The 13317-nt window shown below is 36.4% G+C and overlaps 4 protein-coding genes across 11 annotated transcripts in view; 1 reads left to right on the forward strand and 3 right to left on the reverse strand.

Annotated features, from left to right (window-relative positions):
- Positions 1-517, reverse strand: part of LOC107219131 (receptor-type tyrosine-protein phosphatase N2) — a 29001-nt gene extending 28484 nt beyond the window's left edge. For 2 of the 5 annotated variants that reach the window (XM_015657228.2, XM_046741709.1), the window contains exon 1: positions 86-517. The gene's annotated coding sequence lies outside the window, so the exon portion shown is untranslated. The remainder of the gene's footprint in view (positions 1-85) is intronic. The other 3 variants (XM_015657227.2, XM_015657226.2, XM_015657225.2) reach the window with 2 other exon arrangements.
- Positions 518-4011: 3494 nt separating this feature from the next.
- LOC107219125 lies at positions 4012-5484 on the reverse strand. The gene is made up of 2 exons (XM_015657214.2): positions 5145-5484; positions 4012-4969 (listed from the first exon to the last, which is right to left on the reverse strand). Exons 1-2 carry the CDS (start codon positions 5197-5199, stop codon positions 4227-4229), a joined length of 798 nt encoding a protein of 265 aa, XP_015512700.1. The 5' UTR covers positions 5200-5484; the 3' UTR covers positions 4012-4226.
- A 546-nt stretch (positions 5485-6030) lies between these two features.
- Positions 6031-8999, forward strand: LOC107219122 (60S ribosomal protein L27). 3 transcript variants are annotated; one of them, XM_015657209.2, is made up of 4 exons: positions 6031-6157; positions 6595-6822; positions 8685-8821; positions 8911-8999. In XM_015657209.2, the coding sequence occupies exons 2-4, from the start codon at positions 6604-6606 to the stop codon at positions 8957-8959; spliced, it is 405 nt and encodes a 134-aa protein (XP_015512695.1). In that variant the 5' UTR covers positions 6031-6157; positions 6595-6603; the 3' UTR covers positions 8960-8999. The 3 variants fall into 3 exon arrangements, with proteins under 3 accessions (XP_015512695.1, XP_015512697.1, XP_015512694.1); XM_015657211.2 differs by having other exon boundaries at positions 6036-6054; XM_015657208.2 differs by having other exon boundaries at positions 6037-6112.
- Positions 9000-9225: 226 nt separating this feature from the next.
- Positions 9226-12494, reverse strand: LOC107219121 (dynactin subunit 2). Of its 2 annotated transcripts, none has more exons than XM_046741811.1 (9): positions 12391-12494; positions 11629-11700; positions 11421-11560; positions 11136-11247; positions 10772-10926; positions 10453-10699; positions 10119-10295; positions 9920-10022; positions 9226-9799 (listed from the first exon to the last, which is right to left on the reverse strand). In XM_046741811.1, the coding sequence occupies exons 1-9, from the start codon at positions 12433-12435 to the stop codon at positions 9621-9623; spliced, it is 1230 nt and encodes a 409-aa protein (XP_046597767.1). In that variant the 5' UTR covers positions 12436-12494; the 3' UTR covers positions 9226-9620. The 2 variants fall into 2 exon arrangements, with proteins under 2 accessions (XP_046597767.1, XP_015512693.2); XM_015657207.2 differs by having other exon boundaries at positions 12215-12475.
- Positions 12495-13317: the final 823 nt, after the last annotated feature.

Here is a 13317-nt window from a genome sequence, read left to right on the forward strand (position 1 = left end):
AAAAAGTCGCGCGGTTCAATCGCGGAAAAAATGGAAAGTATGAAAACGCGTGGGTTTTAATTAAATCTAAAGAGAGTCGGCTTACCTGGGCGTGACAAGGTCCTCAGTATCTCATTGTTGCATGGTCCCACGCGTCACTGGCCTAGTCGTTGGTAGGTGGTGCTCGGACCGTTTCTGAATGGTCTCTCGGCTTGCGCAACCTAAAGAAGAACCTTTTGCGTCGAATTTCAAATCGATCAGACGAGACACGCGCGCCTTGCGCGTTACCTCGCTTAGCCGAAGAAGGCTGCTGTGCAGAGTCGTCGCCACCTCGAAGAGCCCTCAGCCTGCAGGAGTGAACGCACCGCGAACTTGGACTCGAATCGAGTATCCGGGAATCCCCGCTTCTCACTGACCAAATTTATTTACACCTGCGATTGGCAACTTTGGTTCGATGCTGGCTCAGCGGCGAGTATATGCTGGTCTTTTTCACACTGCCAGGATACGCACAGACCCGCTGACAAGCTAGAATTTCCGCAACGCAGTTTTGCGACGTACACATTTTATCATGCTTCGACGCCTGCGCTCCGCGGATTTGACCGATATGGTCACCATGGCTCGGCTCCGCCACCAACGCCGCCGCTGCTGATAACTTTCTTGTTAACCGCCCTATCAATGCGGCTTACCACAAAGCTTGTATCATAATGAGGCTATCCGGTGCATTATTTAGCCCAAAGTTTGGATATTCCTCGGCTGGAATGTTTCTCTCTATATACGTTCCGGAAAGAAGTCGAACCCGAATGTTTCAAGAGATAACAATTTTTACCTGATTCTTTATCGTATCGTATTTGTATCCTTAGACACCGTCTAATTTTACTCTGCCTGTTTCGTTGATTGCCCTGTTGAAATTTTGTACTAACGGTATGTTCAAAATAGAAGTGATCAGAAATCGTGGGAATATCTGCTATGAGTCAGTCAACGAATTCTATAATTGTAACAAATTAATGCCAAATAGAAGTACCGAACTTACAATTAGTTGAGAGTGCGATTACACTGTCACTGTGATTTTGATACATGACCATCAAAATATGATAAAAACACTACTTTTTTTTTCAACAATCTAGGACATTTAGGTACAATAACAGCTGGCTTATACTCACGAGAAGCGCGCGGCATCTACTGCTTGGCTCGGAACTAATTCAATCTTCCCAAAATTTACAATTTATTTCGAAATAAATTCATAAATTCTGCTATCTAATTAAGAAAGTCTTCGAGAGAAATTTCGACCTATCCGAACATGTAATCGTTACTATATGAAAGGTCTTCCAATCTTCATTAGGATATTTAAAATTAAATTTTTATTCATTTTTCAGGAAGAATAAAGGTTTCGGGACATAAGAAATGCATCGAAATTGTGAAAATATTTCAAAGAACCTAAAAGTTTTTGTTGGGCTAACAACATATAATGGGCGTGGTTACAAACGACATAACGCCCAAAAGAGACTAATATACATCTTATTATTATGGGTAAATTATACGAACATCACAAGGGACAGAAAACTGCCTTGCAAGCTATTAGGATTTTATTTCATATCCCATTAGGGTGAGTTCACGTATCGTAAATCATACGATAAAACCAACATTTATAATCGATTACGACTCTCCCTAAGTACTTACAATATTACAAGACAATTGTAATACACTCCACAACCAGATGAACATCCTCAGAGATATTGGATCGTGATGGTAATCCCAAAATATATGATAATCGCCACCGGCGAATCCTGTTCCGTAGAAATATCTTCGTGAATTGATACGATGATGTATTGCAAGATACATTGTACGTATACCTATGTACAATATTGTCCAACGATCGCTAGGGTTCTGCATCGTTGACCTATCAAAGCATGTGGGAAGCAAAAGGTTATAAGGGCAAACATTTCCCCCGCGTGTTTGCGGCTAACGCGCTAAGCACCTGATTATTGTACCGTCCATGATTGTACCGTGTACACGGAACACCGATATTCGCCTGCGCACACATTCACTCTATACAAATTATAGGGGCGGTTGTATATGCTTTACGTACGTATGTAGAAACGCACAAGTGTGCGAACGCCCGCGTGTCCCACCTGCTATAATCACGAGGCTGATTTTAGTAACGTTAACTTAACGAAACATCAGGGAAAAACATTATTTTCTTAATTCTACAACGATTTAAGATTTCGAAATATGAGTGTTTTGTTTTATTACGGTTTACTGAACTTCAAATAATTCCAAAATCGCGAAATAACAGTTTTTCCTCAGCATGAATCTTCGTGATAACGTTACTAACTTAAATATTGTTGATCGAATGAGGTTGAAGTTAGTAACGTTATCGTAACGAAAAATTGGGGAAAAATCACTGTTTTCTTAGTTTCACAATGATTTTTAAGGAACTAATGTGTTTAAATATGAGTGTGTTTTGTTTTATTACAGTTTACTGAATTTCAGACAATTTTAAAACCGCCAAATAATATTTTTTCCTAGGCATGAGTCTTTACGATAACGTTACTAACTTCAATACGATAAAACCGACCACCAATGCCAACGCCACCCGTACCGCGCGCTTCAAAGATTGACGTGGTTGGTTGTGCTTGAGGGATATATTGATTAAGAACACTTGTTGCAGAGGCGGACGAGCCCTCTGCTCCTACACCCATTTTCCTCCTTATTCCACCCGTCGGTCGTCACGTCGACGGAACTCTTCAAGGTCTCTCCTCCGCGCTCCGCGACCAGCAACCCCGCACACATACACCCCTATATTTCGACGCCCACTCATTTAATGTTCAGACACACACAGGTACACTCTCGGCTTGTTTTTGCGCGCCAACGATCATGCGTTTTCTATATCTGTTGTTTTTACCCGCCACCCATTTCTCTTCCATTTCGGTATTATACAACACTCGAGATTTGTTGGAGCTTTTTCGCCCCTGGGTACAAGCGAATAATTGACGGGTCTCTTTTTTTTTCAATTCTCGTAAAATTGTATCCAACAAAAACGGGCAGACGAACAGATTTGTACAACTTGATCAAACGAAACTTGGGCAAAATTTTTTATCCTGAATTAATTAGGGCTAATAGGAATTAGGACAAGATTATAAATCAAGAGGCTTATTATGTTACTTAGATTCCACGATTCCAGTTATCTCTATATCCTCTTGAGGATTTCGAACTTCTCCGGGGGAGAAGTGATTGAAATACGCCCACGCGCCTGTCCCTGACATTTATCGAATTTTGATCTGGCGTATTATGAATCGCGTCGAAATTTATTTAATTGAGCGCATTAATTCAGACCTAATACAATTTGAGCCCTTCGAGGACCATTATTCTTGTACAAGCTGAGACTACAAGTTGACATTTTCACAATTCACTGTGATTGGTCTGGTGAAAAAGATTAACGCTTTCTCAATCAACTGAACAATACAATGAATTGTGATTTTTTGACGCATTTTTTTTTTTTTATAAAAAACACTGTGCATATAGTTCGGATATAAATTCCATTAAATTAAAAAAACTACTCGATATATTAACTTCACCCGCGAAATGTGAAATCAAATATATTTTGGTGTAGGATACAATTAATTTGCCGTTTGTAATATCAGATGTTCGTATAATTTCATTTATTAAATTGAATACGTCGCAAATTGTGCGTATAATTCTTCTGGATTTCAGGTAGAATGTTAGACACTTTTTTTGTTCCAACTCCCACGCTCAGCGTTTAGAATATGACCTAACGTTAAATCGCGTATCAGACTGGTATCTAGCCATACAAACGACGAGTGCTTTTTTCTACCCATTAAAACTTTACATAGACGTACAAGAAGGATTTTCGAAAAGTTTAGTATTCACTCTCTAGATTCGGTTCTTTGAATGAAATGATAGTAAAAAAAATCGAATGAAAGAAATATGTGCTGGGAGAAAAAGCTAATTTTTGCACAGGAAATGGTTTGATAATTTTTTTGTAATTAAATTATAACAACAAAAACGTATCACTTCATTCAATGTGCAAATCTTTATTGAAATACAGAAAAATAGCTAGATTGATTCAGAAAATCTTTCCAAAGTTTTTGATAATTTTAAGGATGAAACATAATCATGAAAGAATGCATTTTAGTGTAAGTTACAGTAGTTTACTACAACGTTGTGATCTGATGAAAGCTGATGCCGTGTCATCAGCATTGCGCACATCATTCAAAAACATTGCAAACTTATTGTTGAATATCCTCAGTTGCGATGATACATACTGAATCCATCGGTAGCACAGGGTGATTTTCTGTAGGTTCTACACTAGTGGATTGTTTACTTAATATCGTGATCAGCTTTTCAGTGAGTGTGTTTTGTTGCCTGATCAGATCAGCCAATTTATCAAATCTCTCTTTTTCTCTTTGCTCCCTTGCCTCTTCCCTTTCTTTCCTTTCCAACTCCAGCTGCTGCATTATTGCAATAACATCGGCGTAAGTCACTTGTCCAACTTCTTCAATGATGTACTGTCCAGGATCTATTTGATTCCCTTCTTTAACTTCATCCTCTTCAGCTATGGGCAAATATTCTTGCTTCATTTTTTTCGATTTTGGCCCCTTTGCTTCTACTTGTTCCACTTCTTCGTCCCCTTGAAAACTTACGCTTCCCAATAGTTTCCCCTCTGACTTTTCAAATATCTCACTCAGCTTACCAAACCACGGTGGAGTTTTTCCACTCTTTTTATTCAACACACTGATAAAGGTCTTTTTCAAACTTAACCACTTTTGGTAGGCTACTTTGCACGGATTCTCACCCAACAATATCCCCTGAGATTCTATTTTTGCCGCTATTTGCTCCCAAACAAGTTTCTTTTTGAAACTTGAACTTGTTAGCTTGTAGATGAATTCCTCTGATCCGACTACATCTAACAGAATATCCAATGCATTTGGCTGTTCCCATATGCTGACGTATTTTTTGTAGATTCCATAATCTGTTGATGTATAAACAAATCAAGTTATTTATGCAGGTAAATACATTCGAAAATTTTTATTAATAAGCAGTAAAATAACTTCTTCAAAAAAATTAGCTCGCAGCAATCATTCAGCACAATCTATTTGTTGATATATTGATTACATTCTGATACAATGATAACAATCAGTTTCTACCTTCATGGTCATTCAATTCTTGAATGTCTGATAACTCAAGTGCGATTTCACTCATGTTTGAACATAATTTTCAATTTTTAGAATGTTTTTATCCTCTGTATTCCTTTGTGGGATAGTTTTTTTCTTCTCCCTTCTTATTTGTGGTTTATCGGCACTTACAAAACTAGATGAGAACTTCGCAAATCACGGCTAACTTTCCTAAACACCCTGTCAAATTTTCCATTGATCAGTTGAATTATTTTCAATTACCAAGTAACTACAGTGCTATTTGTTATGATAGGTTAATCGTCGTAAACCAATATCGCCGGTGTCTCACAAGCTATTAGTCACCGGCACTCGACATTGTTGGCAGTTGGCCTTCTGAAAGGCATCTGAATTGTAGGGATCTTTAATATTTGCAAGGTAAGGTTGGTAACACTTGGTATAATTTCGAAAATATCCAATGCGAAAGATGTACGCAATATACGTGAGAGAATATATATTCAGCGTCAAATATTGAATTCACGAGTCTTCCATCGTTTCAATTTTCACTGAAAATCGAGACAGTTATGCTCAAACTATTTTCTTTGTAGGTATATTGCGCTTGGCGATAATAGCGATCACACATGACACGTCTGATATCTCCAACGTATATCTTCAGTCAACGACGTCTTCGGTCATATGCATGAGTAAACGGATTGATAAATTGGTAAAACGAGAGTAAATTATATAATTTTGATTATTTTAATGCATAGGCATTGTGTTATATCGTTATTCTATCTGTGTAAATCACGTTTAATTTTTGTGAAAAGTCAAGAGTCCCGCGATTAGACATCGCCGGAAGTAGGCTCAACGCGAGGTATTCGAATATCGAGTCCTAACCACAGTTGGTAGCTACGACAAGTTCTTTTTTCCGGTTTGCGGAGACACCGTAAGTTCTGTTCTCGTGTAATGGTTAAAATAATCTACGAACATCGGCATTTTCTGAAGTAATAAGACTGCGCATTAATTACCTCGGAAATCGTAACATTATTGTGCGTTTTATGAGCTAAGAATTCGTTTTTTACCGTGCAAGTGTTATTCGTTAATAATTGTGAATCTCGGCAGCACCTCCTATGCCACATACACGTTTGTTTATTCGTATGATTCCTCAGACACGGAAGATTTTTCATTTACTCACCTGCGTTTAAATAACAAATCTCATTGAATAACATCGTCAAATCTAAATTCAACGATCCGTTGCATTACCAAACTTTCGTTTCACACACTTGCACTTACAGGTTATGTCGGACATTCCGGAATGTATACAGCTACCTACTGTCAGCACGTTACTTTACACGATGCATTACTATGATTTTGAAACTTTCACCAAATTGTTAATTTAACATTGAATAACAAACACCAGTAACCACAATAAAGATTAGATTGATAGCGAACAAAAATGTTTTAACCCTTTTCTTTTCCTTTACAGGAAACCAAGATGGTGAAGATTATGAAAGTAGGGAAGGTTGTACTGGTCCTTAGTGGCCGGTACGCTGGACGCAAAGCTATAGTAATGCGAAATTTTGACGACGGTACGTCAGATAAACAATACGGCCATGCCTGGGTTGCTGGCATCGATCGATACCCTCGCAAGGTACACAAGCGTATGGGCAAAGGAAAACTACATAAACGTTCCAAGATAAAGCCCTTCGTGAAGGTTAGTTTGACAATGTTAAACTCGTATTCATAGCTATACAGTCATTTTGAACTTGTGTAAAATGGCCACTTGAAGAAATTTTTTTTTATTGAGGTTTTAAAGTGTGTTCTGAAGCCTGAGTCTATTTATATACCACGCTTCCCACCAAAAGTACAATATGAGTATCTTTAACTTCCAGGGTTTCTACTCCGTAAACTTGAATTTCCCTTCAAACATTCTAAATAATTAAATTTTGAATCAATATGGTTGGAAAGTACAATTTTAGTCGCTGTTTAACTAAAATATCTTGTTATCTTGTTGAAATCAATAAACCAAAGTCTATTGATGAAAAGGCCCCTAAACCGTTCCAAATGTTGGATTTATCGTTCAGCTTATTAGTTGACTTGATATTAATGTGCAAACAGAAAGAGGTTAAATAAATCAATACCTAATAGGTACTTTGTACTGTGTAACAGTAAAATGGAAAACAATAATATCCAAATTTCCTCACTATGTTACAAAGGGCTTAAGCCACGTTTGTTGAGCTTAATATAAGACGTGAGTTTTTCTTATAAATCAGGTTGAAAGAATAAGTAAGGTCATAATAAAATCTATATTGGCAGATGAATTTTTCCAATCCAAATGGTCATCTTGTCAGGAAGCTTGATAATTCTTGGTACCACAGTTGGTAAAATGATTTATAAACAGATCAATATGGTCTAAAAAAAATGAAGGAGTAGTATTTTTTTTTTTTTATTTTCAATGAATTCGAAGTAGGCCTAATGAGTTCATTTTCCCAATCAACGGCTCACTGTTTTCATTATGTTAACCATTACGTTGCACACAACCTGTGTATAACACTGGTGTCACGCTAAAGTCGCTAGAGACCCCAGATACAAAATCATTGCATGAAAACAGATATCGATTCGAATAACTTGAAAACATTTTGGGTTGTTCTTTAACTGTTATATTTGAAGGCAAATTAGTTGTCCTCAGCAATACGAAATTTTGGTTATGAAAAAAAAATGTATAGACCACAAAATACCAAAAACGGGATCATTCTAATCAAAAAATCATAAAATGAATTTTCAATATTTAGTGCTTGAAATTAATTAACTGAGTGACTTTCAAGGTACAGATATCTGAGAAAAAAAATATGGAGATAGTGCTCGATGAATAATAGGTATTTATTTGAGTGAGTAAAGTTGAATTATTGGGGAAAAAAATGAATTAACATTTCTTACGATATTTCATTATTTATCTTGAATCAAATCAGATTATTTTGGATGTTTTTCATATGGAACTTGGGTCATTTTAACCCTACTGTGCCTCATAAGGGTTAAAGTTGATGTAGTCAACACATAACATTTATTTGTTTTTTCTGTCTTTACACATAATTTCCGTATTTTTAGAAATGTGGTGAACAGTCAATTATGATTTTAATGAAGCAAAGCTTACCTGGTCTGCATCTGTAACCCCTATAAGTTAGTTTAATATTGCAAAGTAGGTGATTGGTTTTTAATTTCTCGTTACGCTCATGTCACAAACTGCTACTGTGTCTGATTTCATATTTATGTAAGAAGTTGTCTACTACCAGCCTTGATAATGAGTTTCTCTTCTCCTTGTTGTTTACTCACAGTTCATTCGCTATAGTCCAATACAAAATGAAGGCTTCAGTCGTTTGATAATAAAACACTTTATTACATTGTTCCAAATATCTGTAATTCGTAAATTTATCCTGCAATTCGTGAGTTTTAAATGAATCAATTAATAAATAAGTTACCACAGATTTGTGATTGGAATGAAAACAGTTTCATAAAAAAATTTCTTCAAAAGAAATCGTTACGCCACCTATTTTACATTGTTTGGTTTTCTGTTGTCAGATGTTGAATTATAACCACTTGATGCCAACACGGTACACCGTGGATCTAGCATTGGATAAGGCACAAATCAAGGACCTGAAGGACCCCATGAAACGCAAGAAGGTCCGATTCCAGACCCGTGTAAAGTTTGAGGAGAGGTAAGAGTACTGGATTTTGTAGATTTAGACATCTGTATTTGACGGTAATTTTTGACTTGTCATATTTATTGAATCTTTGCTTTTTATAGGTACAAATCCGGCAAGAACAAGTGGTTTTTCCAGAAATTGCGATTCTAAATGCTTTTATATCGGGGTCAATAAAAACGTGTAAAAATAAGTTCAACTCTAATTTTTCAGCATCTAACCCTCACCATGCGTTAATTGTATATATTGAGTATTGCAACCGTTTTAAGTTTACAAGCTGACAATTTTAATGACCAGCTAAATTGTTTTAAAATTATTTTCCTCTATCGAGATCATTGAGGATGACCCCAAGTACATATATGTGCATCTCAGCCAATCTGAACACGTACATACCTGAAAATACGGGGGTTGAGAATGAAAGTGGTGTAAGTCAGTTGGATACAATTTTTAGAACAAAGGATTTTCGACCTCCCAAAAAACTGGACTTACACCAATTGCATTCTCAACCCCTCATATGCGTTGGATGGGATACTAAGAAGTTGATGGATGAACAAGGCAATGTTCAATGAAACATGAAGAGAGAGAATTTTTTAAAACATCTAGTTTCAATACATATATTTTAATAATTTATTACACAAGAGAAGATTCAATAATAGAAAAGCTTGATAATACAACAAAAAATAATGCGTATGTTACAATTGGTAAGTAATACTTTTATTACGTTTGTGCAGTTATTATTAGTTATTTTAATTATCATATTTAAGTATACTATAGAAAATCATAAGACAGCTCGCAGTATCTGAACTTAGTAAGATTACTTGTTCAATTTTTTTACACGTTCATCAATTGCAGTTATGTTATTCTTGATTGCTTCCAAATTGGAAGCAAAACTTTCCTGCACTCCTTTTAGCATTACCTTGTTACTCTCAATTCCTGATGATATTTGACCTTGTAATTCTTCCAAAAGCGCCAAAGATCTGCTAAATTCAGCCGCTGAAAACGTTGGGTTGATTTAAAAACATATTCTATTTCGACAATCTCAGCTCTGCAATTTTTCGGTAACATCTAATACCGATTGTTGAAAATTTGTAATAATTCTGTCAGCAACCTCACCTTGTTGATGAACAGTGCTGAGAGCTAGCATTCGATTCACTGTTTGCGGTAAAATTTGAGACATGGTTTCTGTCTTTTTAATCACTTCATAGATTTCTGATATCTGTGAATGTATGATATTATCAACACAAACTTATAATTTATTAGTAAAAATAATAAATGATACGCTGTGAGTGCATCTATCATCGAGTAGACATACCTTTTGTTCTTGATCGGAAGATATAGGTGCAGAAGCTTTTTGCTGCGCAATGTTGTCCATTCTATGGACCAGAGTAGCCAATCTGCTTTCGATACCATCTAACTGAGTGGCATCTAGAAGAGCAGCTTTCGCTCCCAGTTGTTGCACAGCCTCAACTAAACCTTGAGTCTTGATTGACTGTGATAAAAAATTAAAATATTATTATAATTCGTTATCAAACAATACAAATACAAATAAAATGCAATTCATTGACCTTCATTCTGTGACCAACAAATAAGTATTACGTGTTTGAGGTGTATGCCTTTAGTAGAAACAGTTGTGTGTCAAACCTTACCTGACTGAGTCTACTGAGTTTTTCATTTCCCGTGCCAATAACGTTCTCTAAGCGTCCTAGTCTTTGTTCCAGATGAGCAACTCTGGATGCTTCTTGCAATCTTGCTCTTTCTGGTTGATACAACATTTGGTACTGCAGTACTCCAGGTTGAAGATCACCTTCTTTTTCAGCTTTATTGCTGCTGGTTGAGTTCTCCGGTTTACCAGTACCACTAACTTTAAACAACTCAACCTGTGATATCAGTTTCCTGTAAGTACAATTCGGTTCAGGTATATTCTAAATGTTTATTACAGTTTCAGGTAAAATTGCCAATACGTACTGTAGCTGCGTGCCGTGAGGGTCAGTCAAAGAATTTACAAGGTCAGAACCAAGGCACTGCTCTAATTTTAAATTGTCCAACTGCTTTCCAGTCTGTTCCACTTGAGATGCTAACTCCACTGCAGACTTTACATCGCCATCGTTTTTTGCTGACTCCTGGTAAATTTTTATCTTTTATAGTAGGTCTTGTACACTAATGGGGTATACAGTCTTCAATGTCATTCATAAGTGCTAATGGAAACATTACTTCTGGTCGCTACAAAACTTTAAAGTATTATAAACAGGAACACAACTTGTTTTTGCAAAGAGTAATTTCATCGTGAACTGGAAAAAAAGTTGTGTAACTATAACAATCCAATCTTTACCTTGATCTGGTTTACTTCATCGTACAATTCTTTTATTTCACATTGTAGTCGTTGATATTTTTGGATCGGAGTTTCAGTTCCACCTTCGCCAGGCAATTCCCAAACTCCAGATCTGAAATTGTATTCTTAATTAGAAAAATTGACAGATAACGACACAAGTGGAATAGAACAACTTAACTTTATCAAATTAGTATTTTTGTTTGTGCAATATCGCGAACTAATTGAGCTACAAAAGTAGAACCTATACAAAAATGAAAAATTAAGCAATGTTTCAACAAGCATTACATAGCGTTATATCCAGTCCTTGGTTTGCGAGACAATTGATCAGAGAAGTCGACTCCTTTATTTATCAAGTGTTTTCCTTTAAACTTGTTAAAAGCTTCAGTAGCGCTGATATGAAGTCGTTCAATAGAGTCATTCTCCTCCTGAAAATTAATTTCAATTTAAAATCGGTAGAAAACAGGATCAAATTAAGCTAAGGGCACTTACTTACCTCAGAGTAATTTTGAAACTGATCTGATTCAGGAAGGTCGTTTGTTTCATAGACATCAGGCTGGTCATAGGCCTAAAGTTAGAATAATTGGAATCAATTACATAGTTTCACAAAATAGTTTGTGTTAAGGTCTTAGCTGTTTGATGCCGTATTAAATTAAATAATAAATTATTTATTGATCAGAGGATATACAGTTATGAGATAAATGTGTGATTTTATGACTATGTCAGTAGAATGGAATATTATCGATTTATAACAGAGTTACAGAGGTAAAGAGGTTACATATTCCAGTTGTCATTATTATTGTCAATAATCGGTTAGAGTTGAAGTTTCATTGTCAATTCAACATTTATCTAAGTCTGGTGAGAACCAGATGCTATGGTGTTCTAACCCTCATTTTCAGAAACAAGTGTGGTATAACCCTCATGACAGAATAAATTTCCATGAAATGATGTGTGTGCTGTGAGAATCGGTACACAAAAATTTTTTACATTCTCGGAATGAATGAACGGCCGTGAATCGTCGGAAATGAATTTTCGATAACATAAGGCCAATTTTTTGTTGTCGCTGAAACTTCTTTACTTACAATTCCAGGAAGATCGGCGTACTTAGGATCTGCCATTGCGTATGATTTCCAATGAATAGTATCTACAGTATAACGATTAATTAACCGTAAATGATGCAATTAAAATCCCAAAATTGAATTGACAGCTGACAGATGACGGATTACGAAATCCCGAAAGTTCAACCCACTGATCTCACCGTATAGTTGTTAGTTCTACTGAGCATAGGGCATGGATTGCGCATCTTCTATATTGCCAGTGGCTTGCCTGTGGTACGCCCAGTGAAAGAGATAGAACGCATATGCGGCCATTCTCCTTCTTTCTCAATCTCCCACATTCCCACAGGCAAGAAAGAGATCGGACGTACTCGCGGCCAATGTTCATCTCTTTTCTCATTGGGACATACTTTCTGCCTAGTCGAGCAGTCCATGCTCCATGTCTATACTCCGCGAGTTCTCCTATTACTCCGTGTATGGCATATACATAGGTTCTTGTCATTGATGCTACACTTCCGTGAAGATGGACCAATCAAATGTTACGCATCTTCGCTGACCAAAAAAGTGTAGAAAAGTGTAGCAGCAATGAGAACCGCGTAACGTTTTTTTTTTACCTATTTCGTTAACGAAGGGTGAAAAGACTCCGCAATCTTGTACAGTCCATCTCTCAGGTACAATTATGTCGTTAAGGGTCCTATATGTTCTCATTTTCTTTGTTTTTTAATAAAGAACAACGTCGGCCAAAAAACTTGTTGCGTAATTTCTAAAAAGTGGTTAAAAATTGATACGTCTCGAGTCGAAAACGTAATCTGTTCTCTTTCGGCGGAAAATTTAAATTCACGTGGGGTGTTTTTTCACGCCCTTCCGCATTAAATCAAATACATTATGTATTATTTAATCAACATACGTTATAATTATTACGATGCGATTCGTATTTTAACTTTTACAAAAATTTTCGAAAACTAGTAAGTTCAATTATGCAGGCGCAGTGTCTATCGGAGAAACCGGTCGGTAGTTTCTATTCCATTTCAGAATGGGATTGGCTTGAAAGAATGTGGCTATGCCAGTGACGTATTTACCCAACGCCATCTAATGGAAAAACACTATGACGTAACTTTTGAACGGCGAAT

The sequence above is a fragment of the Neodiprion lecontei genome, chromosome 5 (genome assembly GCF_021901455.1).
Source record: "Neodiprion lecontei isolate iyNeoLeco1 chromosome 5, iyNeoLeco1.1, whole genome shotgun sequence".
NCBI lineage: Eukaryota > Metazoa > Arthropoda > Insecta > Hymenoptera > Diprionidae > Neodiprion > Neodiprion lecontei.

Excerpts from the sequence above, each read along its gene's own strand:
- LOC107219121 (XM_046741811.1), bottom strand. The coding sequence starts at position 12,435 with ATGCGCAATCCATGCCCTATGCTCAGTAGAACTAACAACTATACG. Across the intron at positions 10,296-10,452 it reads AACTCAGTAGACTCAGTCAG|TCAATCAAGACTCAAGGTTT; the intron begins GTAAGGTTTGAC and ends TTTTTATCACAG. Across the intron at positions 9,800-9,919 it reads CAGCACTGTTCATCAACAAG|CGGCTGAATTTAGCAGATCT; the intron begins GTGAGGTTGCTG and ends CAACGTTTTCAG.
- LOC107219125 (XM_015657214.2), bottom strand. The coding sequence starts at position 5,199 with ATGAGTGAAATCGCACTTGAGTTATCAGACATTCAAGAATTGAATGAC. Across the intron at positions 4,970-5,144 it reads AGAATTGAATGACCATGAAG|ATTATGGAATCTACAAAAAA; the intron begins GTAGAAACTGAT and ends ATACATCAACAG.
- LOC107219122 (XM_015657209.2), top strand. The coding sequence starts at position 6,604 with ATGGTGAAGATTATGAAAGTAGGGAAGGTTGTACTGGTCCTTAGTGGC. Across the intron at positions 6,823-8,684 it reads AGATAAAGCCCTTCGTGAAG|ATGTTGAATTATAACCACTT; the intron begins GTTAGTTTGACA and ends TTCTGTTGTCAG. Across the intron at positions 8,822-8,910 it reads CGTGTAAAGTTTGAGGAGAG|GTACAAATCCGGCAAGAACA; the intron begins GTAAGAGTACTG and ends TGCTTTTTATAG.